Source organism: Pseudoliparis swirei, chromosome 18 (genome assembly GCF_029220125.1).
Source record: "Pseudoliparis swirei isolate HS2019 ecotype Mariana Trench chromosome 18, NWPU_hadal_v1, whole genome shotgun sequence".
In the NCBI taxonomy this organism is placed as follows: Eukaryota; Metazoa; Chordata; class Actinopteri; order Perciformes; family Liparidae; genus Pseudoliparis; species Pseudoliparis swirei.
This window is the reverse complement of record NC_079405.1, coordinates 18,245,061-18,268,949: the sequence shown is the minus strand read 5'-3', so window position 1 is coordinate 18,268,949 and position 23,889 is coordinate 18,245,061. Positions and strand designations below refer to the sequence as shown.

At 40.1% G+C, this 23,889-nt stretch overlaps 2 protein-coding genes across 2 annotated transcripts; one reads left to right on the top strand and one right to left on the bottom strand.

Annotated features, from left to right (window-relative positions):
- Positions 1–1,378: 1,378 nt before the first annotated feature.
- zgc:113307 (uncharacterized protein LOC553753 homolog) lies at positions 1,379–7,720 on the bottom strand. The gene is made up of 5 exons (XM_056438576.1): positions 7,569–7,720; positions 6,313–6,638; positions 5,841–6,153; positions 4,812–5,129; positions 1,379–2,376 (listed from the first exon to the last, which is right to left on the bottom strand). The coding sequence occupies exons 2-5, from the start codon at positions 6,610–6,612 to the stop codon at positions 2,225–2,227; spliced, it is 1,083 nt and encodes a 360-aa protein (XP_056294551.1). The 5' UTR covers positions 6,613–6,638; positions 7,569–7,720; the 3' UTR covers positions 1,379–2,224.
- A 9,748-nt stretch (positions 7,721–17,468) lies between these two features.
- Positions 17,469–23,473, top strand: fmoda (fibromodulin a). The gene is made up of 6 exons (XM_056438577.1): positions 17,469–17,551; positions 18,132–18,521; positions 19,841–19,963; positions 20,070–20,210; positions 20,297–20,564; positions 21,560–23,473. Exons 2-6 carry the CDS (start codon positions 18,162–18,164, stop codon positions 21,709–21,711), a joined length of 1,044 nt encoding a protein of 347 aa, XP_056294552.1. The 5' UTR covers positions 17,469–17,551; positions 18,132–18,161; the 3' UTR covers positions 21,712–23,473.
- Positions 23,474–23,889: the final 416 nt, after the last annotated feature.

Genomic DNA, 23,889 nt, shown 5'->3' with positions numbered 1-23,889 from the left:
TCATCATTTTTGCTATGTCAATTTTGCATTTTTCCACTTTATTTAGATCCTCTTCGCCGACCAAACAGTGAGCCTGTAAGTATCGATGGCAACAATGACATTAGCTATATGCTCTGAAGGACAATGAAAACCTCAATGCGGTGCGGTTCATTTAGTCAGCTGTTTGATCCACTTTGATCTCATGTAGCCTCTGGCCCTTCTTGCTCTTGCGGTCGGCTTGCAATTCCTGAAAACCGACAACTGTGGTTGGGATTCACTACAGAGGGTCCATTAAAACCGTTTATGGATATCAAATGTGTTTTCATACTGCTGATATATCTGTTTCTCATATTTGATCACTGTGCTTTATATGGCTTTGAAAGGGAAGAATGGAGCAGGAGTCTGGTTTAAGTGTGAGGACGAATAAACAGTCCAATTAAAGAAAAGAAAAGAAGAAAATATAGTTTGTCATGGACTTTTACTTATTTAGTGCATTTCTACCATGCAAGATGCCCATCGGGACTATCTAATTATTCCAGTTCTCCTTTATAAATATTCCATTTATAAAAGAGAACAGCCATACCAAGACAATGGTCAGAGCATTAACCGGTTATTTGTATGAAGTGCTGACCCCCATAAAGGTTACATAGTAGTTCATTTATATATTTTTATTTCTTGCAGACTCAAGTGGATATCACTCTCATACCTGTGCTTTATATAATGTTACAGTCAGTTAGCTTAGACATAGCATAAAGACTGCAAAGAAGGGGGAAACAACAAGCCTCACTCAAGCTAAGTTATTAACATATTATAACCATGACTCATCATGACTTCATATGTACCCAACAGACTGCAAGCTGGTCGTCATTGGAACAAGCATACAAATAGCTTTATGGAAAATGTGTGTACCTCAAAGGAACTATGTGTTCGAGACTCTGGTAGTCATGGTCTAGACATAGTGCAAGTTAAATCAGACCATCAAATATTTACTTTGAATAGTTCTTGGTTAAGAGTTGATTGCCTATACCAAATATTGTTTGGTGTCTTTACAGTAAAAGTCAATTTTAGAAAACATATCTTTTCAATCTTTAAAGCTGATTCATAAATTACCTAGATATTACAAATATCAAACTCTCACACAAGCCTGTAGTGAAAGATGTGGTCAATAAAAATGAATACAAAGTGAGTTGGATTCGGTTTGCAGGTTTCTAAAAAAAGAAACAACCATAATTTTTGTAAATGCAGCTACTACTTTTGACTGTGTGTCTCTTCATGGAATCAGAGCTCCTCAGTCAGTTGGAGGATACCTTTAACAGAATAAATTATGAGAGGACATCAACACAAAATGCAGGCTTGAAAAACAAAGTACATACATGTTACACACAAACTGAAAGTAAGCCAAGATTGAAATCCTTTAATGCATCGTTAAAGTAAAATATCAAGGAAACAGCAATAGTACAGTACTGACATATTTGCTGCTGGTAATTGGGATCTCACTGTATTTGCTTCTTCCAGTTTCGGAATTCATCTCTGACCACGTGTAACGGTGTTTCTACATTATGGATATTAGAAAGTAACTTTTTAATACATTAGATATACTTAGCTATATACTGTAAAACACTGTATGGAAATAAGGTTTAATCTAACATTGTCTATTGTAAGCCTCCCTGACGACGAGGATAATCTCCGTTTAAGAGGTTAACGTGTCAAATAATCTGTTTTTCTATTGTAAATATTTACTTTATACTATTCAATTAAATTCAGTTTACTTTGTAAAGCCCAATGTCACAAATTACTAATTTGTCTAAGTGAGATTTAAAATGTGTACATATATCAGATCACATCGGATCAGGAAAAACTCCCAAGAAATAGAAGAAACATTTTTTTACAGGGAAAAGTTTCAGGTATTGACAAGTTTCAGCTTGGGTCGACAACCCTGGAAAAACCAGCAAGAGTGAGATAGATTTTGAAAGTATTCAATTGAAAAACACAGCCCAATGTTTCCAACTCTTTTCCAATAAAGTAGCGAGCAGCACTAGCTCTCCTCCAGTGGCTGGGTGTGTGTCTCCATATTGAAGACGTCATGAATTCATGTCAGCTGTATCTGTAGGCTGAGTTGTTTGACTTCACAAGTGATAAGTTGGCTAACAAAACAAAAATATGAGGTTGACTCTTGTTTTCTCTCTATATGAGCTTGACCAGTAACATACAGTTACCCTATGTTGTTGAATATTCAGAGAGTGGATTAGATGTAAATACTTTCAAGCACTCGCAGGCAAAAGGCCCAGTTTGATGGCAGCTGTTGGTAGGACATTCTGTTTCCCTCCAATCGTAGGATCTTCACTCTGGAGTAGGACAGAGGTCCCCACTCTCTGCAGAAACTGCTCACATTGAACTCTGCAGTTAACAGACAGAAAACAGACAGGAATTTAAAAACATATACAGACCATATTTCATTGTTAAAAACTCATTATTCACTAAAGTGAAAGCCATCTTCTTATTGCTGTCTTGTCAAAACATTGTAGATACAGGCAGGACAGTTTTGATTTCACATCAGGTGTTGTTCATTCTTTATTTTTGATGAACTACTAAAATCGCTTCCATCCCATCATGAAACTTGCCTTACCAAAGAAGGTCTGAACATTCGACAAAAGTTTTAATTTCCTGAAAGTCTTGCAGGTGCTGTGGTGAAAACGGAGGATGAGGAGATCACAATGCCCTCTTTTGCTTTCTCACTTTGTTTCAGTCGTAGAGACTCTCTCGGCCCAGACTTTAGGTGTTGGCAGACAACAACAGCAGTAGCAGCAGTCGTGCTAGCTAGACGATGAGGTATGTTTTATTGTGAAAGAATGTTGACGTTTGTCTGTCCTGTTGGTACATAGCCTCTTAGTCTGCTGCTACACAGATGATCAAGAATATATTTCACTTTGCCAGAGCCCATGAGCCAAAATAGCACACCAGGTTATTGCTGACGAATGGTCACGTGACTGAAAAAGGCTACATGGCTGCCGCAATGTCTTTAGAATCCTATTGGCCAAAAAAGGCCAGATTTATGGGAAGCAGAGCAGGAAGAGAGAGAGAGAGAGGAAAGAGGATATCATGAAGGGGGGAACAGCATGTGCTTCTGGCTCATCTGGCACTCTTACCTCTGAATCCATTCCAGATGTTTTCATACCACTTCTTTGCTGACCTACTTTCCCCTCATCCAACCACCCAATATTCCAGTGGCGGGCCGTGGGCCTGGGGCCTGGGCCTTCAGTGAGGTCCTACACAGTCCCACCCGAATTAATCCACCTCTTATTACTATCATTATGATGACATGGCTCTAGACCAGGGCTGCTCAATACGTCGATCGCGACCTACCGGTCGATCGCGGCGTAGTATTGGTAGATCGCATGACATTAAAAAAAATTGGCCCGCCCCCGTCATTTTCTCTATAGCACGTCTTTGTTCATTTATTAAACTAAACAGCCGTCTGATGTTGATCGTATCTACACAACAGCATGTCATTTCTCTCGGCTCTCCGTCTCGCGCGCTGCAGAATGCGCGCATCGGGACGGAGAAAAAGAAGAAGAAAAAAGTCACTTGCACTAGTTTGTTCACTAAACAGGGCATTGTCGCAGCCAAAGCAGTTTCACCGTGATGATAAAGACACATAACTATTCACTGAAAATAAAAGAAAGAAAACAAATAATTTGCAACATAGGCTATTTGCCATTTTATTTTGTGCCAAACATACATACACATTTAATAAAAAATAGAATGCATTGTATGCCTACTCACCAAAGACTGATTATTTGAACACAAAATCCATCCTTCTTTCTTTCCTCAAGAAGACTTCAATGACTCTGTTGTACAGTCTATCAAATTCAGTTTCCTAGTTCTGAGGTTCTGCATTTACCTGCCCATAGGCCCCGCCTCTCAATATTGGTAATCCAATCAAAAGACGTGCAGCACTCCGCCTGCTAGCTGGCTCCTGTGCCGGTTCCGGGGCCAGCTAGAAGGCCTAGAGGAGCCAACTCTAAAGCTGATTGGTTGACACAACATTGTCATTCCCATTCACTTGAAGCTACCAGCACCCGCAATGTTGATTCTGAAGGCCTAAGGGCAGATTTTAGCCCCCTGGCAACACACGATGGCTGAATATGATTGGATAAAAGATCTAAGATAAAGACCAGCCCTCCAAATCTCAACCTGGCGCTGGTAGCAGCGCAACCAAGAGGAACGCTATGAAATTAAGAGAATAACTCTTACTCTGGGAAATAATTGAATACATATTTGTGGGGAAATATATTTAGAAAGAAATATATATTCTGATGATGTTTAGGCCAGCAGAGAAGGCCTTGCTGGCCCTGACGGCCCGCCACTGCAATATTCCCTCTCCTCTCCTCCACCCTCGTCTTGCTTCTTCTCTTTCCCTGCCTTCAATGTCCCTCCTCTCCCTTTATTCTCGCTCTCCTTCAATCTCCAACTCGCCTCGCCTGCTAGCTGCCCAACCCAATCCCCATCTGTATGCAGTGATGGGCTTGTGTGGGTTTCTCTCATGTTTTTCATGTTACACATTTTCCACATTTATTCTTCTCCCTCAGAATATGGTTAAGGTGTCAGACCTCTCCAGGTGGTCAGCCACATAACTCATTTCCACTTTACTTTACTGCCACAAGAAGTGAGTGTTTTGTTGATTTGTAAACTGTAGGAATGTGTGCACATGTGGGGGAAATTAACATTTCATAGACATGAAGCCAGTGAGACAATCACACTGTAAAGTTGACTGCCATTTGTGTCTGTGTGTATGTGCATGTTTTCTTTCTTTCTGTATGTATGCACCTCACCTTGTATTTCATTGGCCTCCAGGTAGAGGTACTGCAGGGTGGTGGGAACTGTAGGAATGGTTTTAAGTTTGTTATAAGAAAGGTCCAGTTCCACCAAGCTGGAGAAGTTGAAGACTTGCTGGTGGATGCCACTGCTCTGCAGACTACAGTGACTTAGACGAAGATACTTTAGGTTGAGAAATCCTCCAAAGCTGTTTTTATCCAGCCCAGGTAGAGTGTTACTGGACATATAGAGCTGCTGGACAGAAGTGGGTAAATGTCTGGGGACAGCTGAGAACAAATTCCCACTGAGCTCCAGCAGGTTCAGATTAAACAGACCTACAAGAGAAGGGGAAAGAAAATACACACACACAGATACACACACGCACGTACACGCGCACACGCACACGCTAAATATTAATACTGACAAATGTGTGCAACGTAAATAATGAGTGTTAACATTCAATGTTAAATGACAGTGAAGTTAATGAGACGGATCTGAACAGTCTCAGGGCCGAGTGAATGGTTCAGGTACACTAACAGCTATCATGTTTGTTACAGTAGGAATCATTGAAACTCCAAAATGCATTATTTTCATTGAAATATTATTACTTACTGTGCACAACTCACTGAGCTTTTCTTATGCTCTGCCTTAAAGAAAACATGTTCTTTACAGGCTTTTAAATTGTGTTTTATTTGCTTATTTGGTATTTGTAGAACTCTTTTACATTTAGAAGTATCACATTTAATTATGACTGAATCTAAGAAGTTATATTTGCTGAGAAGTTATGATGAGTTAGATATTTGCTGAGAGACATAACATCAGGTCACTGTAGAATTAAACAGCCGCTTGACTCCCTCCACCCTAATAACTACTTGTAGCCAGCAACACATGGAAAAACATAACAAAACATGACAATCCCTAACATTTTAGTTTTTCCACTGTATTGTTGTCTTTTTGCACAATGTGAACATGTATACAAGAACCAGACTCTCACTTTCCACCCTAAGTAGATTGTGTATGTAAAGAAAGTAAACAAGATACTCTACCTTTAAGGTCTCCCTCTGTGATGGTTTGCAGTTTGTTTCCCTGCAGCAACAGTAGTGTCAAGTTGTGCAGGTTCTGAAAAGCTCCTGGGCTGATGCTGCTAATTTGGTTGTGGGCAAGTCGCAGCTGCTTGAGTCCAGCTGGTAGAACGCTTGGCACTGATCTCAAGTGGTTGTAGTTGGCAAAAAAGTAGCACAGCTGGGTCTGGTTCTGCAGCGTGACAAGGTCCAGCAGCTGATTGTGGTCCAGGATGAGCCAGCGTAGAGCAGTAATGTTCGCCAGTAAAGAGGACGACAAGGACGAGATGTTGTTGCTCTGGAAACAAAAGGAAAAAATGCCCAACGGATTTTGACTTTTCACACTATAGTGTGGTGGAGGTTAGCGACTGTGGGAAGTATACAATGTGAACAGGAATTTGAAAAACACTGTGGATTAGTATCAGTTGTAAAGACAACACACGCTCATTTGTTCTACCTGAAGAAACAGGTATTGAGTTGTTTCCGGCAGGTGGTCAGGGATGTCTGCCAGGCCTCTGTGGTCACAGTACAGCGCCGTGGGCCATTGGATGGGGCAGTCACACTGTATAGGGCAGGACTGGGGGTTGTTGGCTCGAAACCAGGCTGCGTCCATCCGTTCTTGCAGGCTCATCACACTGGGCTCACCCAAAAGGCGATTAATCCACAGCGGAACCCCTCCGTAGTCAGCTACATCAGTGGCTGAGGCAAAGTCGAAAACACACAGCAGCAGCAGTACAGCACAGCACCGGAGACCCATAGAGACACTCGGTGAGATATGTAAACCTGCAAGTTAAACAGAAACAGAAATAAAACACATTTTTTTATATGTCAATTTACTAAACTTGTCATGATGTGCTTGATTTTATTAGCCTGTGAAAGTTGTAAAATGTCTTTTTTGGGTCTATTGATCTACAATACGAGAATAAGGGTTTTCATTTTTAGACAATCACTGTTGGCTAGATAGACAGACACTCACATTTCACTGAGAATTAATCAAAATGACCTTGGTGATCTAATGATTTTACTTCTAGTGCCACTAGCAGGTCAATGTGTTTTCTTATCCAGTAGAATATGTAGAAATCTACTCTTGAAATGTACCACATGAAATTGATCTCAATCCATCTTTTATCTCTTTGCTGGAATGGACTTATATGAAAGAATGCAACTCCTTGGGCTCTGAAAATCCAAATGAAAAATATTTCAGTGGAAGGTCAAACTAGGTCACTTTTTTTTAAAATAGCAGCCTCTCTTTATAACATTTCTTTTTAATGCTAAATAAAAGGAAATTACATGACTAATTGAAGTTTAGCGGGAACTGAAATGGACGCTTTTGCATACAGACTTCAAACTTCTGAGTATGAGAGGGAATAATACATAATTGTTGCCTGCATGCACAGCTGTACATGATTACGGTAATACCCACACAGTTTCTGTCCCCACAAGCAGACACTTGCAGACACACAGACTCACAGTATGAACAGTTAGTGTGAACGGTTTACATCATCGGGAAGTTTAACTATCAGTATGTTTTAAATTTTGCAGTCTGAAAAATGCAAAAAAAGGTTTACAAGTGCTTAGCTACTTTATGGAACCGTGCCTCATCAAATCAGCTGTAATCAAACAGATAGACAATAGAGATTTGAACTTTTCCAGTTTTGCGTGCTTTGCAGAAGAGACAAAATGGGAGCAGAGGATAAACAGACTGACACTTACCTGTTTGATCGAAACGAACACAAGTTGTCTTAAATTCCTACTGAAACCCTCGGGAGCTGCATGGAACTGTATATGTGTGTTAATGCGTCTGCATGTGCGTGAGTTTTCAAGCTACCAGTGATGTTTACCGCTGCCTTATGCATTCCTCTTCTTCAAACGCTGCCCACAACCCAGACCCCAGACCTCCTCCATGTTTTTCCCTAACTCACTTATTCCTTCTCCCTTCTGTCAGCTCTTGGTTACAGTTGAACACACAACATTTGGTGGCAACATGTTTGCTTGTACCATGGTGAAGAAATAGACAAAAAGACTGACAAAAAAGGAAATGACAAGGAAGGAAATTTAATTATGGCATCTGGGTTTACATTTTGATGGTACAGAGTTTTTGTGAATATGGAAAAAGATTGATCAGGATTCAATATGGCGCATGTGAATATGTGTGTCCATGTGTGTCTACGTCTACAGTATTTGTTCTGCCTGGAGGAATTCAAGCCACAAAGTACCTGGGGAGCCGAGGAGACCATTCTGTGTTTGTGTGTGTGTCTGTGTGTGTGTGTCTTTTCCTTGAGTGAGTGTGTAATCTTGTGTGTGCCTCTGCATATTCCTTCATCTGTATGTGTTTGACTCTGTGTGTGAACAGAGCAGAGCAGAGAAAAGAATGACACGAAGGAAAAGAAGTGAGGATAGTATTTCTCATCAGAGCATGGACAGAGCGTCCTCTAGGAAAAACACATGGAATGACACCCACAAAGAAGCCAAAATAGTAATAACACTGTAAGTGCTGTAAGTGGTTCCTACACGCTATCTTTACATACCATTTATAATGTGTAGATAATAAAGAGGACAATACTAAATAAGTACTGTTTGTGTGTTTAACTTCAACTCATAGATGCTCACATGGACAAGGCTAACATGCTAGCGTGTCTAAAAACAACTAAAACAGTATCGTTTTATGTCCCATTAGAAGAGTATGGGCTCAATTGTGTGTGTGCATATGTGTGAGTGTGTGCATCGATGTATCTGTCTGTGAGTGAGAAGTGAGAAGTATGGTCCATTGTTCATAGACTTCCTGCCCTCTGTCTTCTTTTTTTGCAACCAGAGAAGTCGCCCCCGGCTTGCCATTAGAAAGAATCTAAGTTAATAGCCACATCCACGTTAACTTCACTTTTCAGACAAAGAGGGAGCCGTTTGGTTACCTCGCCACAAGTCATTGGAATAGTTGCCCAGTTTACACTATCAAATAATCGTCAGTCGGACTCATTAACAGAGGAGCCCGGGTCCCCCACTGACTGACTGTCATCCCCAGGACAATTTCCTTTCGGTCACTTCCATGCACATCACTTAATTCCTCACATCACCTAATTCGTCACTTAAACACACTTAAATAAATTTAACTCTTCACTTTAAATACACTTGTCACTTTAAACTTAATTACACTGTTTAAAGTACTGTTACCTGCCTATCTGTGAACTTTATTTTATATTTATATTCCTAATTGTTGCACTCTGTTGATTGTTGTTGATTGTTGTTAATGTCTATTGTACCACCTGCTATGACAAATTCCTTGTATGTGAAAACATACTTGGCAATAAAAGGTTCTGATTCTGATTCTGAAAATCCTCATTAAATTATAATTTCTTAATGCATTACTGATCAGTTGTACAGTGTTGATAATGTATAATGTTGTGTTCTTCTTTGCAGGTGATGGCCTTTGATGCTAATTCATAGATTACTTCTAAGACTAATTAATTAAAGATGAAGGGAAAGTGAATGAACAAGAAATGTAATGGTACGAAAATGTGTATGACCGCTTTCTTAATGTAACACAATTAGAGGTGAACATGAGTGGAACATTGTGGAACACAAATGCGATGTTGTATAAAGTATAGGATTTCCTGGATTCCAGACCCCAGGAAAACAAGCTTATACGATTGATAAGCTATATGAGGATAAATAAATACTGAATTAACTTTTCTAGTGGTAACTGATTTCTTACTGTTTGAGTAAAAGTTTCTGGAAACATAAGCTGGTACACATGGTGTCCACAGCGGCCTGTTGGCAGCTCCTCCCCATCCGACACACACTCTGTCTCTGTCTGATTTCCTTCTCAGAAGGAAATGGAAAAGGCGTCCTTCCATCCTCAGCTGGCTCTGACTCCTCTGCTCCAGAATAACAGCTTTCATTGAAACATGACATACCCTGCCCATAACTATTCACTGCACGCCCACACCCTTTCCATGCTAACTGGAATTAATGTGTATGCCTTTTTAATGTTTTCTCTGTGATTATAAAAAAGTATTTTTCTTGACTTTCACATTTTAATATTATAAATTATTTGACATGTAAGACAATTTGTACCCAATGTGCTCTGGGATAGGCTCCAACCTCCCAAATCCACACAGGATAGGTGGGTGCAGAAATTGAGCGGATGGGTGGATGAATATAGACATATTTTACTGATGACAAATGAAAGCTCAGGAAGAAGCAGGAACATTTAAGGGGGTGAAGATTGTTAAGGGGGACAGACACAAACTTCAGTGGCTCTCAAGCAACAGTTGGGAGATAGATACAGCAGGCTCAAAAAAAGAACTGATGTAAAACCCACGTGAGATATTTACAGGCAGACCGAATCAAAGACAGAATGGAAAAGACACTCTAATAACTCTGATAGTCACTGATTTCATCGAACAAAGAATGACGCTGCAGCAAACCACTTTCTTCAGGATAAAATCTAACAATCATCAGACTGACATTTATACCAAGAAAGACAGGTTTGGACAGGAGAGCTCTGAGGGCAACCAGCATGAAAGACATAATAGAGTCCTAGAAAGGCCAATAGAAGGAAGGTCTCATCTAAAAAACATTCATCCATCCATTCTCATCCGCTTAATCCCCGGTCGGGTCGTGGGGGCAGCAGACCCAGCAGGCTGACCCAGACTTCCCTCTCACCCGCAACATTTTCCAGCTCATTCTGGAGGATCCCGAGGCGTTCCCAGGCAAGTTCCGAGGAGATATAATCCCTCCAGCATGTCCTGGCCTAATGTGTTCTGGTACCAGGTACACTTATGAGCCACCTTATGTTCAAACATGGTGTTCGTTATGGACAAACTGTGGCAAATACAGAAGTCCAATAACAAAACACCGCTCGGGTTCAGATCGGGCAAGACGTTCCTCCCAATCATCCCCGCCAGGTTTCTCTGTCAGTGCCAATGTGAGCATTGAAGTCTCCCAGGAGAACTATGGTGTCGGCAGGCGGTGCCCTTTCCAGGACCCCTCCCACCGACTTCACGAACTTACACGAAGGCTGGTGCATAAGCACAAACCACAGTCAGAGCTTTACTCCCCGCAACCTTTAGGCATAGGGAGGCGACCCTCTCGTTCTCCGGGGAAAACTCCAACACAGCAGCGCTCAGCCGAGGGCTTGTGAGTTTACAAATACAAAATCTATATATCTACTCATAAAATTCAGAGCTATGATTGTCTCCATGTGGCTCTCAACATGACACCGACTAACTCGATGGCTCGCAGCTAACAGCTCTATCAGCGCTAACAGTGCTGAGAGACTATAGTGTTTACATGAGGGGGAAAGGATAGTTTATGCTTCAGCAGCAATGCTGTGGGTAAGGATGACGTTATCAGCTGTCACTGTCGTATGAGTGCAGTGCAAAGCGGTGGTGATTAGCTCACCAGTGGGCTACACACACACTTAGTCATGTGCATCAAAAGCACACGTTACTTGAACAAAGCACCGTGAAGGATAACAACACATACAGAGGGAGAGGGACTTTTCCCATTTACGTAATACAGATTTTATAAAGGAAATATTTGCATAAACAATATTAAACTAAATAACACACAGATGAGAACTAAATGACTTCACTGAGACACAACAGATTACAGATAACGCTAGTTTAGTCTAGAGACTATATCTTTACATTACAAATTGTTTTTATTGCCGCTATATTGATGCTATTAATTATTAATGTTGCACCTTTTGTTAAACCTTGAGATTATTAAGTGAATGTGAGATGGTTCAATAATTGAAATAATTATTGCAAACACAATGCACCAAATATCAGTATATAACTCGAATTCAAGAGATTGTAATGTCCAAATCTAAGACAGAGGAAAGGAGGAATTGAATAGACAAATAATTCAATATGAATAATAATCAGAAATAATAGCATTCAAACGTGTTTTCGTCAAGCATTTATTTAACATGAATGCTTCCATGTCACTCATTATTATCATCCGTTATTGCGAATGGAACCAACATTAAACTAAACCTGTACAAAAGAGTACAGTAGCAAGGCTGACTTTGAACCGTAGGAACAAGAATATCGTCATCCAGCGACAGCTTACACCGAATGTTTTACAACACACCAACAATAATATGGCGTCATGTATGGTGTAATTGTTGAGCAAAGTAATACAACAAAACAAAGATGACTCAATCTGTTTGTATAATTATTATTTATTGTTAATGAGTCATCATCTTCTGACGTTGATTCCATTTCCCAAAGCAGACATTGCCTTTCAGTTGTTTCCTGTTTGAGGATATGCTGAACCTGCCAACCTTTAAATCGTTTGTCGGAAATTGTAAGGGCACGCCTAAAGCTGATCCCTGAAAACCACAAATACTCTATAATGATGTATCATGACCTGCACTGCATAGTGTAAGTGCAAGTGTTACGTCCCGTGACTGAGACGGCCCTGTTTCAGGAAGAGGGTGGAGCTATCTCTCTCAGGTCTGGTACGCCTGGAGCAATACCACCTGAGAGGGATCACCTAATCAGTGGGCCTGGAACATATAATCACGCAGACTAGTGTGTCTCTCTCGCTCCACCTCTGAGCTGTGACCATTCCGTGGTATGGTGCCGAAGTGATGGCCACCATTTGTATTTTTGGGTCAAGCTTGTAGGGGTTCTCTGCCATTTTTGTTGTGTCAGTTTTCTCCTGTTTTGTGGTCAGACAGGGAGCTTAGTATTGTTTTTCCTTTCTTCGATGGTCGGTCAGTGGTATCTTTTGATTTCTAGTTGGCATCGTGGTTTTGTTTGTTGTGTTGGCCTTGAAGACCCTGACGCCTATTTTTCCTTTTCCTTTTGCTTCTGTGTTATTCTGCCCTTCGTTAAACCTTAACTGTGAAATAAATCTTCCTTATTTTGCGCAAGTATTTAACTTTATTATTTGCCTCCTTGTTTCCCCCTTAGCTGTATCCCTTTTTTGTATGTTGCGGCCTGTGCATCCTAGTTTACCAAGAGGCCGTAACAGCAAGCTTTGATTTGTCCTCCCACATTTTGAGAAAGAGCTAACACGTGAAACACCAACAATCATTTTAAAAGGGCAACTGTGCCGTGTGCCAACTAAATCAGAATTCAATTAAATTTATTTTGTGTAGCCTTTTATCACAAATTACAAATTTGTCTCGGAGTGCTTTACAATCTGTACACATAGACATCCCTGCCCCAAAACCTCACATCGGATCAAGAAAAACTCCCAAAAAACCCTTTTACAGGGAAAAAAGGGAAGAAACCTTCAGGAGGGCAACAGAGGAGGATCCCTCTCCAGGATGGACAGAAGCAATAGATGTCATGTGACCAGAAGGAATCATTACAGAGTTACAACACATTCAATGAATATGACAGAGTATGAAGCGTTGGTAGTAGGCATGGACCACGATCCAGACCTCCACAAATCATCAGGCAGATGAAGGTAAAATATTTTTCACAAGTTACGGAGAGTAACATAGAATATTAGCATGACTTTTGTTCATTATCAAGGAAACTCATACTCCTTATTTAAGTTTAACCTCAACCTTGACAAAACAATCTCAGGTTGAGGTCCATGTATTAGCTGTTCTTGAGTCATTCATATCACATGATCCTCATCACCAGATGGAGTCCGATTTTCACCTATTCAGAGTACTTTAAACAAGTTCTTTTTGACACTCGCGGAAAGCTGTAAATACAACTCTGACGTAAACACAATCAAACAGCTGTAAAACCAGCTTTGATCCTAAAACGCTTGTTAGAGCTGAGAAGAACTGTGGAGGTGTTGCTAATTATCCATTGGTAATATACAAATATCTATTATATTATTAAATTACTTAGAGCACTTTTCATACATGTTGTCATACATTTTTTGCCATGTTTATTTTTGTGATTTTTTTGTTTTGTTTTGTTTGAAGAGATCTGGACTTGGGTGAGATGGTATTATTCATTGTTGTCAACTTGTTGTTGTTTTGAGCCTGAATTAATTCAATTCAATTCAGTTTATTTGTATAGCCCAATTTCACAAATTACAAATTTGTCTCGGAGTGCTTTACAATCTGTACACATAGACATCCCTGCCCCAAAACCTCACATCGGATCAGGAAAAACTCCCAAATAACCCTTCACGAGGAAAAAGGGGATGAAACCTTCAGGAGAGCAACAGAGGAGGATCCCTCTCCAGGATGGACAGGTGCAATAGATGTAATGTGTACAGAAGGACAGATTAGTTTCCACTTCCACCTCAATTGCTGTTCATCTCCTCATAATTTCACTCACCATCTGCTGCCGACATTTGCCCCTCAACAGTTCTTGTCTTTACCAGTAGAGGACACTATTGTCTTTGTAATCAACAGCACACACACGCTCGCAACAGGTTGGGTTAAATTAAGGAAAACGTTTTTGCAAATGTGTTTTCAAATTGGGCAATACGCATTTGCAATCGTTGTTTTTGTGCAATTATTTTACAATAATACATTGATGCCAATACATGATATATTCTTGGAATGTATTAATGCAAAGAAAAGACTGAAGAGGAAGAAATAAGGCTCAACTCTCATTCTACTTAAACCAAAACGTTCCTGTCAGTATTTAAAGTAATTTTGGTTCACACATGAAGTAAAGCTCTAAGTTATAATGGCAAAATTCACACTGACACTGAATTTAACTGCTATTGAGCAAATGGTCCCTGACGTTATATGAATCTTCAATGTCATTTCAAGATCTCTTTTTTTCGTGTTACATAGCAGATGTAACTCTAGAATTTTTATAAGACCCATAATTAAAATAGTTACCATACATGAAATAACAATCCACTGCTTTCATCTATATGAGAAAAAGATGAGAAGATTGGCATGGTGTAATCATGAACATCTGTGCATGATTTACGTGTGTGTGCATGGCCATCTGCTTTCTATCCCATGGTTTATGTTGCCCCTGTGCCCTGGGGTACCATGGTTCAAGTTACGTTCAGGAGACACATTGTGCAGGGACTGCTTGAACTGAATCTTTTTTTTACAGAATTCATTTGTTTAATTAATGTACATTTTTATCAGTGCATCTTATGACATGTGTTATTTGTGTAAGGTTAGGAAGCTGTTCATGTAATGTTGTGTTTTTGTATGAATGTATGTATCTGTGTGTGTGGGTGTGTGTGTGTGTGCACGTGGGTGGGTGTGTGGAGGGTTTCTAGTTAGTTTTGGGTTACGGTAAGTGTAAGCGATGGTCGGAATTAGGAATGTAATTACTAAGATTACCATTATAGTTTGTGTCTTAGAAATTATTGTGTGTGAACAATATCCTGTGACAAACAACACATTGTCTGTGTGTGTGTTTGAGAGAAAGAGAGAGAGAGAGAGAGGGGGGGAGAGACAGACTAAGAGATGGACAATCTATGAGCTGGTAGTAATGATTTAGAAAGTTGTACATATATGATTCAATTGAAAATCTTTAGTTTGAGGTTTGTATGCTACATTTTGTTGTCTTCTTCCAAAAACACAACAAATATTTCCAACATTACATCGTTCCAATTGATCAATCCCATATGAATCTGGAGAAGATGAAAGGACATTGACTGCCATACATATGAGACCATTTGGTCCATTTAATCCAAAACAACTGTCTAAAAAAAATAAAGGCTAGGATGGGGAAATTAATATAGTTTTAAATACTTCGTATAGCTTCTTTTTTGTTGTTGCAGGGGAGTGACAAGAGAAGCAACCTTCAGAATGAAATTCCTGTGACATTCCCATGAAGAGTTCACAGCCTTAGTGGAAAGGGCTTGTTCCTCTGATCTTCTACGCATGACCCAGACAGGAGATGGGGTGGACGCACCGACAGGTGGGGGCTAGGTTAGTGTTGGGACTATGCAGAGTCCACCTGGGCCTTTGAAGTCCTGGTCAGCAGAGAATCAATTTATCTCACACTAAATAATAAATTATCAACTTTGTGTTTCTCGCTCTGGTTGTTATTTTTTGTGTTTTTAAATGTGATTTGATGTTTGTCTTTCTGTCAGACACATTCTACTTTATCTATTTACCTTCAATATTATGTTGCAAGAGGTATTAACCTCATAAAGGCGCATAACTATGTCCGGTAGAGGTTTGGAGTTCATCCGGTTCAGAACACAGGTGAAAAATAAGGCTGTGTTGCGTCCATTCCCTATATAAAATCACAATGAAAATAAATATCCTTTCTTGCCTTTTTTTGATCTTCAAAGTCTTTTTTTAATACCGAGACCACTAGCTTTTTTGTACTGTAGTTGAGTGACAGGACTGCTCTTTGAGCAAGCCCCAACATGATGCAGGCATAACAGGATGAAAGGAGTATTTCAACATTTTGGAAAATAGGTGTTCAACAACCCACGGTTCAGTTCAGCCCACGATTCTTTAGCCACGGTTTGATTCATACCACTGTTAAATAATTTGATGTAAATAAGAATAAATCCCAACATTTCAGGTTTCACTGAAGGTGCTATAATTATTAAAGCAGCAAACAATTATTTCTCCCCCTGTATGTGTAGGTCAGACATGGGGCCACAGCTCTTCCTTGTGCTTTACTAAACTCAACCAGTTTGTTTACACATGTTGACGAGCCAACTTCACAGCTACAGGACTTTCTTGTTTATTGCACTACAGAGGATAACAAATAATATGTGGATATCTAAAGGAAACACTAGACATTGAGTTTTACTCCACATAAAATATTACAGCAAAAGAAAAAGAAAAATGCAGTAGCCTACTGCTTTTGTTTAACCATCAGAAGGTCATTTTTCTCTCAAGATACCCCATGTGTTGAAAACTGACATTTTATCTCAAAACAGACATATCTCTCTCCTGTGCAAAGATGTTGAGCTTTCTATTATTTAATCACACTACCTTTTCCTAAAGGTGTTCAACAAGATACAGAGATGGCGAGAGGAATAAGGGATGGCCTCAGAGAAAAGATGCAAGGCAGGAAGAAGCTCACATTAACACTATACAGACTTTCACACATGTTTTCATTTAACCCTTTACAAGATGTGCTGTTGTTGAAGAGGAATGGAGAGAGTGTGATCCACTCCTGCGACAAAACTGTATCGCTGGCATAGGGATGTTCGGAAAGTAGGCTGAAAAGGGTTTGGATATATTATTTTATCATCTTCAGTTTATCTAATTATTGTATGAAAGCTAAAAACTGTTGTCTTTGCATAGTATTGTTGTGATTTTACTCGTTAATTATAAGTATAGTATTAGTATATTACAAATGTAATATTAACCACGACATGACCCTTAACAGACATGGGAATAGATTGACTCTTATTTCCCAAAACAGCATAATGCACAGTAACAATTCATCACACTGCTCTCATATAAACCAAATTACACATGCACACACACTCAGGTGAGGTAACAACAATGGACGGGGTTGCAAAGGTGCACAATCTTGAAGAAATAGTGGGGTTCAGCTGAAAGGGACTGAATGTGCTCACATTTGTGAAAAAAAGGTATTCTAGTGGGGTGTGGGATGTGCTGGGCCATGACTGAGCAAACAAAATGGGGTGCAGGCGGGTGGAAAGAACCAGTAAAGCAACAGAGAGGGGGGTGGAGAGGGGAGAACATTAAGGAAAGCAGGGAGGGGAGGTACATTTTTTTACAAAGTGTTTGTCAGTCCCTTTCAGTCCGGAGCACACTCAGAGAGAGAGAGGGGACAAGGAGGGCGATCCTCTGTGACCAGGTAGGTGTGTGTGTCTGTATGCCTACATGCATGTGTGTGAACATGTGCCTGTCTGTCTGGCTCTGTGGTATTTATCTACCTTATAAGAGATGAATAGATATGTGATGATCGAGTCATATTTTAGCTTGAGTTGTTTTTCTTCCGGAAATCAGAAGGATATTTACTTACAAATTTGGGTCAGCAGTGAACAAAGCTGGCATTCATGGATAGTTTTTTTCATTTTTTCATGCTTCCTCTCTGGAATCCCTGTGGATTAAGACCCACAAGAATGTACCTCTCTGCAGCCAGTTACACTTCTAATACAAGTCACTAAGTTTTGGCTTGTAATCTTCATCTTTTTCTTTAAAGTTCTGATTTTCAAAAGTTATTTTTCATGACTTTTTAATGTCTAAATTAACATTTCATTCATCTATCATGCAAATCCAGTCCCTCTAGCCCACATATTATATGGATACAAAGAGTCTGCACAAGAAAACAGTCAGTTTACTGTATATGTTTCAAAATGAACAGTCAATTAACAAAGTGTGAATTAATTCATTTCTATTTTGTGCTGCTTTGTATTTGTCTTTGTCTCCATTAGATTACAGTGAACATTTGTGTGACTGTGACCATGCGTGTGGTGGTTGTATTCCTCTTGTCTGGCCTGCTGCCACTCTCTTGCTCCCAAGAACGGGACCCATTCGCCTGGCTGTACGGCTCGCGGAGCCTAAGATTTGGCTACCTGCAGGCAGACACAACGGGAGGGGAATGTCCAGATGAGTGTGACTGCCCGCCCTCCTTCCCAGTCGCCATGTACTGTGATGGGCGGGGCCTAACAGCCATGCCAACCATCCCCTCCCGCATGAAATACTTGTACCTCCAAAACAATGCCATCACAGCTGTGTCTGACTCAGCTCTAGTAAATGCAACCAATCTGGTGTGGCTCATGATGCACTACAATCAACTGACATCTGACGCCATTGGCAAGAAGGTAAACTTACAGTACATCTGGTCTTAGTTAGATCCAGCCACACACGCTCAGAGCATGACACCAGAATACTGGTCTAAAGGGCTGGCAGGTGGCTAATTATGTTTCATGTTTTAAAGAAGTAATGATTATATTGCTACATGTGTTATGTAACATAGGGTGGGCTTTTTTTGCATTTGGAGAGGTGGATCTTAGTTTAAAATCCAACTGAAATTAATAAAAAATATATATATGTCAACATTGTTGAGTAAATTACAATGCTTAAAAAAACATTTTTAAACACAAGAGACCAAACAGGAGACATGTATGTGTTGGTTTCATGAGACCTTTGTATTAATCCATTGTAATACCTTTAGTTCTCGTCCTGTTGTACGCAGGCTGGCTGTGCAAAATTTTACTTTTTGTTGCATTAATGATATTTTAAATATTGTTGTTACAGTCAGAACTAAAACAAGATAATGCTGGACGTGACAACGCTGCACATGCGTTGGAGAATTTACTCACAGACATCTGTTTGAGAGACAATGGGGAAGCACATTTTTGGCTGGTGTTTGACATAGTTTGACAAATCTGTCAACATTTCAAACAAATGTGAAAAAGGATTAAACTGACAAAGATGAACCCAAACTAAAAACTAAAAGGAAATGTCTGAAGTCTTGGGATAATATGAGCTGGATGGAAAATCCTACAGCAAAGAGTGTAAGACACCTTGATAAAAGACACATCAAATTCACTCGTTCAACATAGCACATCCCACAGAACCACAGGGCTAGACAAACACTGGAGCTCGAAGAAACGAGTATCACATGATCAGGTGAAGGCTGCAGAGCGATGGCACACCCATTGATGAACACTGCCATTCACAAGATTATCATCAAGAAGTTGAGGTGTAACTGCACAGCATCTTGATTACTCAAAATGTATGGTGTCTAAAAATGGCAACTATAATTTCAGTTTCGGCAACCAAAACCTGATGCCTGGTTCCAGCCTACATGGCAACTTTTTTTGAGAGAGGGTGTTAAACCTTGAGTGCCTTCATAATTCCACAATGGAACTAAAAAAGTAGTGACCATTGTGTGTGAACTACTTATTGCAGCAGCTGGCTGGTCGAGTAATCAAACACTGATTTGGATATTTCCACAAAAATTGTCTTTAAAAGAATATGAAAAAAACAGAAGTATGAACAATTAATTAACACTTCCACTGTTCTTGACTGCAAAAAGGGATAGTTACATGTGATTTTAGTCAGACCTTTTGATGCTGATTAGCTGCTACTATGTGGATGCTATCGGGAGTTGTTCATTCTCTAAATCATTTTGCAGGCATTTCAACAGTTGAATGGACTAAAACGTTTGTATCTGCAACACAACAATTTGACTGCCTTTCCTTCAAACCTCCCTCGTACCCTGCAAGACCTGAGAATCAACCACAACAAGATTGAAAAGGTAATGTTTTGCATAGTTTTGATATTCATTCATCTCTGTTCTCTTTGAATGCTTTGGCCATAAATCACAGACATTAAAGTTCAGAATGATATCTACTGTTGCCTAGGTAACACCTGCAGACCTAGAGGGAATGGATAACCTCACTATTCTGTATCTCCATGACAACGCTGTCACAGACATGGGCAAGTCACTGAACACACTCAAATCCCTCACATTGCTGGAGATCAGTGGTAACAAGTTGACAAAGGTAATTGTATCTATCTGTGTGTTTGCAAATGTCTCATGAAGTGAATCTGCAATCCTATCACAACATTTTCTTTAAACTGATCCCAGGTCCCAGAGGCACTCCCCGAACATCTGCACCAGCTTTACCTGGAGTTTAACTCCATTGATTCTCTACCAGAGGGTTTCCTGGGCCAGTTCACTCGGCTGCAGTACGTCAGGATCGCTCACAATCAGCTAACAGACAAGGGTATCCCTGCCAACACCTTCAATGTGACTGGGCTGGTAGAGCTGGATCTGAGCTTCAATAAACTGGAGAGAATCCCTTTAGTGAGCACCACACTACAGCATCTCTATCTGCAAGCTAACCAGATCAAAGGTAACATAAAATACAAATGTTTTTTAAGCATTTGTATAAGCATACACACAACAATTGTAAAAGCAATTCATGAAGGTTTTGAAAGGGCCTGAACACTATCAATCAGCTTCTTTCTTTGAACAATTGAGTTCTGCATAAAACAGTTTTGCTATGTGCCCCTCACACTGGTTTGTGGATGGGGCGCTGTTAAACAATGCTTCTGTGCACCAATTCACTAACAAAGATCACGGCAATAGCGATTTGAGTTTACAGTTGGTTTATTGCGAGAAATCAATGAAGGGATCGAGGGATGATTATCGGCTGGAACGAGAAGGGTAGAGGGGGTCGTGAAGAGAGGGTTGGAGGAGTGCGATCGTAGACTGCTGGCATCCGGTGGTTAGAGAGAACAGCGGGGGTGGAGACTCGTGGGTGGGGGCTGTCTCTCCTGAAGCTCTGGCGGTGCAGAGAGCCCCTTTGTTTCTGTAGTCCTATAGGAGAGAGAGGAAGAGAAATGGGAAGACAATAACAGGGTTGGGAGGGAGGGATGTCAGAGCTAACTTGAAGAAGGAGTGAACGGGTTCGACGTGCTTAAGAACTTAGGGCTCGGATGATTGGCTAAGTTCGGGGCTAGCCTTAGTTTCTGAAATATGTTTAAAGAAAACACCATTTAGGGTTTAGCAACAGTTAAAATATACAAATATAAATATAGACAGTTTTGAAGTTGTTTTGGTGTTTCATACCACTGTCGATCAAATCTGATCGAACTACCCACATACAGTCCTGATGGAGATTGACAAAACATAAATGAAGATTTTTTTTTAAAAGAAACTTTAAATACAAATTTGTCTTTGTGTCATGAATATAATTAATATTATGGTGAAAATAATTCTGACCACTTGTAGCGGTAGTTTCATTTCCATTAATATATATTATGTAGTTGCTGAGATGTTGGCTATTTAGATTACTTTGGGAAGACACAAATACATTATTGACCACCTCCCCATCTGCCCCTTTAGAGTTCACTCTGGGTAGCTTCTGCAGCGTTGTGGATGTGACCAACTACTCCCAGCTCCGGACACTGCGACTGGATGGGAATGAGATCAGTCGCCAGGACATCCCAACCGAGTCAACCCTCTGCTTGCGCCTGACTTCCAGCATTGAGGTCTAACCTCCATACGCGACTGTACCATTCCATGTCGCCGCACTACATTTGGTCAGTGGAACACCCTGCATGACGTGGTGAAGAGCTGCAGCTCTATCAGCACTTTTATAAATCATTTTAAAAATCAGTTGAAAGCTGGTCAGCGCTGTACTCATTGAGCAACATTATTAGAGTTTGTATTACTTACTTTTAATGATTTTTATTACTTACTTTTAATGTGTTGTACTGTGGCTTTGCATTGTGTGTATTGTGTGTTCTTCTTACCACATATAATGTTGAATTGTGTCTTACCTTGTACTGTTTGCGATTTTTTAAATGTTTGTTATGTTCTGTCAAGGGACTACAGATGCACTTGATCTGTAGCTACAATCTGGTACAGTGCATCAAATGGTGACATGTGTTGTACATGGTCCCTTTCAAATAAAGATTAAACATTTTGTTTTAAACTTTGCTTATGAAACGTGGCACTCTGCTCACAAACAAAGCTATCTAATAATATATATATATATATATAAAATAAGAAACCTTCAGGAGAGCAACAGAGGAGGATCCCTCTCACCGGATGGACAGGTGCAATAGTCATGTGTACAGAAGGAATCAGTAACAACACATTCAATGAGTATGACAGAGTGTATGAATAGTTGGTAGTAGTCATGGACCACGATCCAGACCTCCATGATCCATCAGGCAGATGGAGGTAGAGAGGAGGAGTGGGCCGAAGAGTGGGCCGGGCATTAGAAGGGCCATGGCATCAGACCCAGCCAGGTCCGGTGAACCCTATGAGACCTGAAGTCACAAGGACTCTGTAGAGAAAGCAGAGTTAATAATGTGCATTGGAGGGATGATAATTCATCCATTACTTCACTATATCTTTAGCTTCTTTAAGAATAACGTTAAATATAGGTAAATGAGCCTTTCATCCCAAAATACAGCTTGCATAAACTTAATACAATAACTGTAAAAGCCATATATGATGGATTTTTTTACGGATTGAAAATAATCTGACCCTGATCCTCTTTATATGTTGCTCTGAGGATCAATGATCTTTTTAATCAGTGTTTTTAATCTCTCTTCCTACAAAGCATGCTGTGGCAGCAGGGAGTGTTTAAGCACAGCTGCTGAGTGGGTGGAGCGGGGGTGTGGCTCAAGGAACGGTGACGGGATGGGTAAGGGCCTCAGCTGTATTCAATTGGGGTTTTGTTTGTCTCGCATATAAGAGCAGGACTAGCTGGTGAACAAGAGGGAGAGCGGGGAGCAGACGGCCACGAAGCAAAGACTCGACCGGCTGCGATCAATAAGAGAGATAAAAGTCTCATACTGCCAAACTCCCTTGTGTTGCCCTGATTTGTGCCCCTCCGGCACTCACACGTGTTGCACATGCCTTCCATTGTTTTGTAATGTGAACATTATGTATAATGTATGATGTGAATTGGAAATCAATTCATTAGCTGTACTAGAAGCACAACAATATGTTCATCACTTCTCTGACTAGCATATCCCACAGTTATACTTTATTGCAGTTGTGTGCATTGTTTTGTCTTTGTGACAAAATTCTGTATGTTTAATTCTGTGAGAGGATCCTCTTGTTTCACAGAGTAGTAAATACAGTCTGGGTATTTATAAACATAAGTACGATGAACATTGGGTGAATGAATTAAAATTCTTGAGTTACTGTATGATTTACATAAATTGTTTTTATGCTGACAAATGTTTTAGGTTTACAAGCCTATTGCATAATACATAAAAGCTGTGCTAAAAAACAAAAGAACACTGTACTTTTTGTCTTTTAATAGTACATCTGGTATTTTTAGTGCACTGTATTTGACTGTTTTTGTGAGTGTGTGTGTCATGTTGGTTTGATTCAGTGATTTTATAGACTAAGTGTTGATTCAAAAAGAAGAAACAGAGGAGCACCATAATGTAGTTTGGTTCAGAACAGTCAGCTTTTGTGCACACTGAACTGATGCAGCTGTCTGTTGAATTAAGGCGTATCTAGACACTGTTAAATACACACAGGCACTAAAGGTTAATGTGAAGGATATGAGGAATGTTATACAACGTAACCTTAGAATACATTTACATGACTACATTATGATCATTGTCAAAGACTACAGGTTTTTTTCTCACTGTATATGGTGACTTCCTGCTTCCAATCTAAGTTGTTTGTAAGGGCTGTGATAATGG

What these genes read in the sequence shown, in the direction of transcription:
- zgc:113307 (XM_056438576.1), bottom strand. Translation starts at nt 6,612, where the DNA reads ATGGGTCTCCGGTGCTGTGCTGTACTGCTGCTGCTGTGTGTTTTCGAC. An exon ending in CTCAATACCTGTTTCTTCAG is followed by an intron (nt 6,154 to 6,312) that starts GTAGAACAAATG and finishes TTTTGTTTCCAG; the next exon opens with AGCAACAACATCTCGTCCTT. An exon ending in CACAGAGGGAGACCTTAAAG is followed by an intron (nt 5,130 to 5,840) that starts GTAGAGTATCTT and finishes CTTCTCTTGTAG; the next exon opens with GTCTGTTTAATCTGAACCTG.
- fmoda (XM_056438577.1), top strand. Translation starts at nt 18,162, where the DNA reads ATGCGTGTGGTGGTTGTATTCCTCTTGTCTGGCCTGCTGCCACTCTCT. An exon ending in CTGACGCCATTGGCAAGAAG is followed by an intron (nt 18,522 to 19,840) that starts GTAAACTTACAG and finishes ATCATTTTGCAG; the next exon opens with GCATTTCAACAGTTGAATGG. An exon ending in GTGGTAACAAGTTGACAAAG is followed by an intron (nt 20,211 to 20,296) that starts GTAATTGTATCT and finishes AACTGATCCCAG; the next exon opens with GTCCCAGAGGCACTCCCCGA.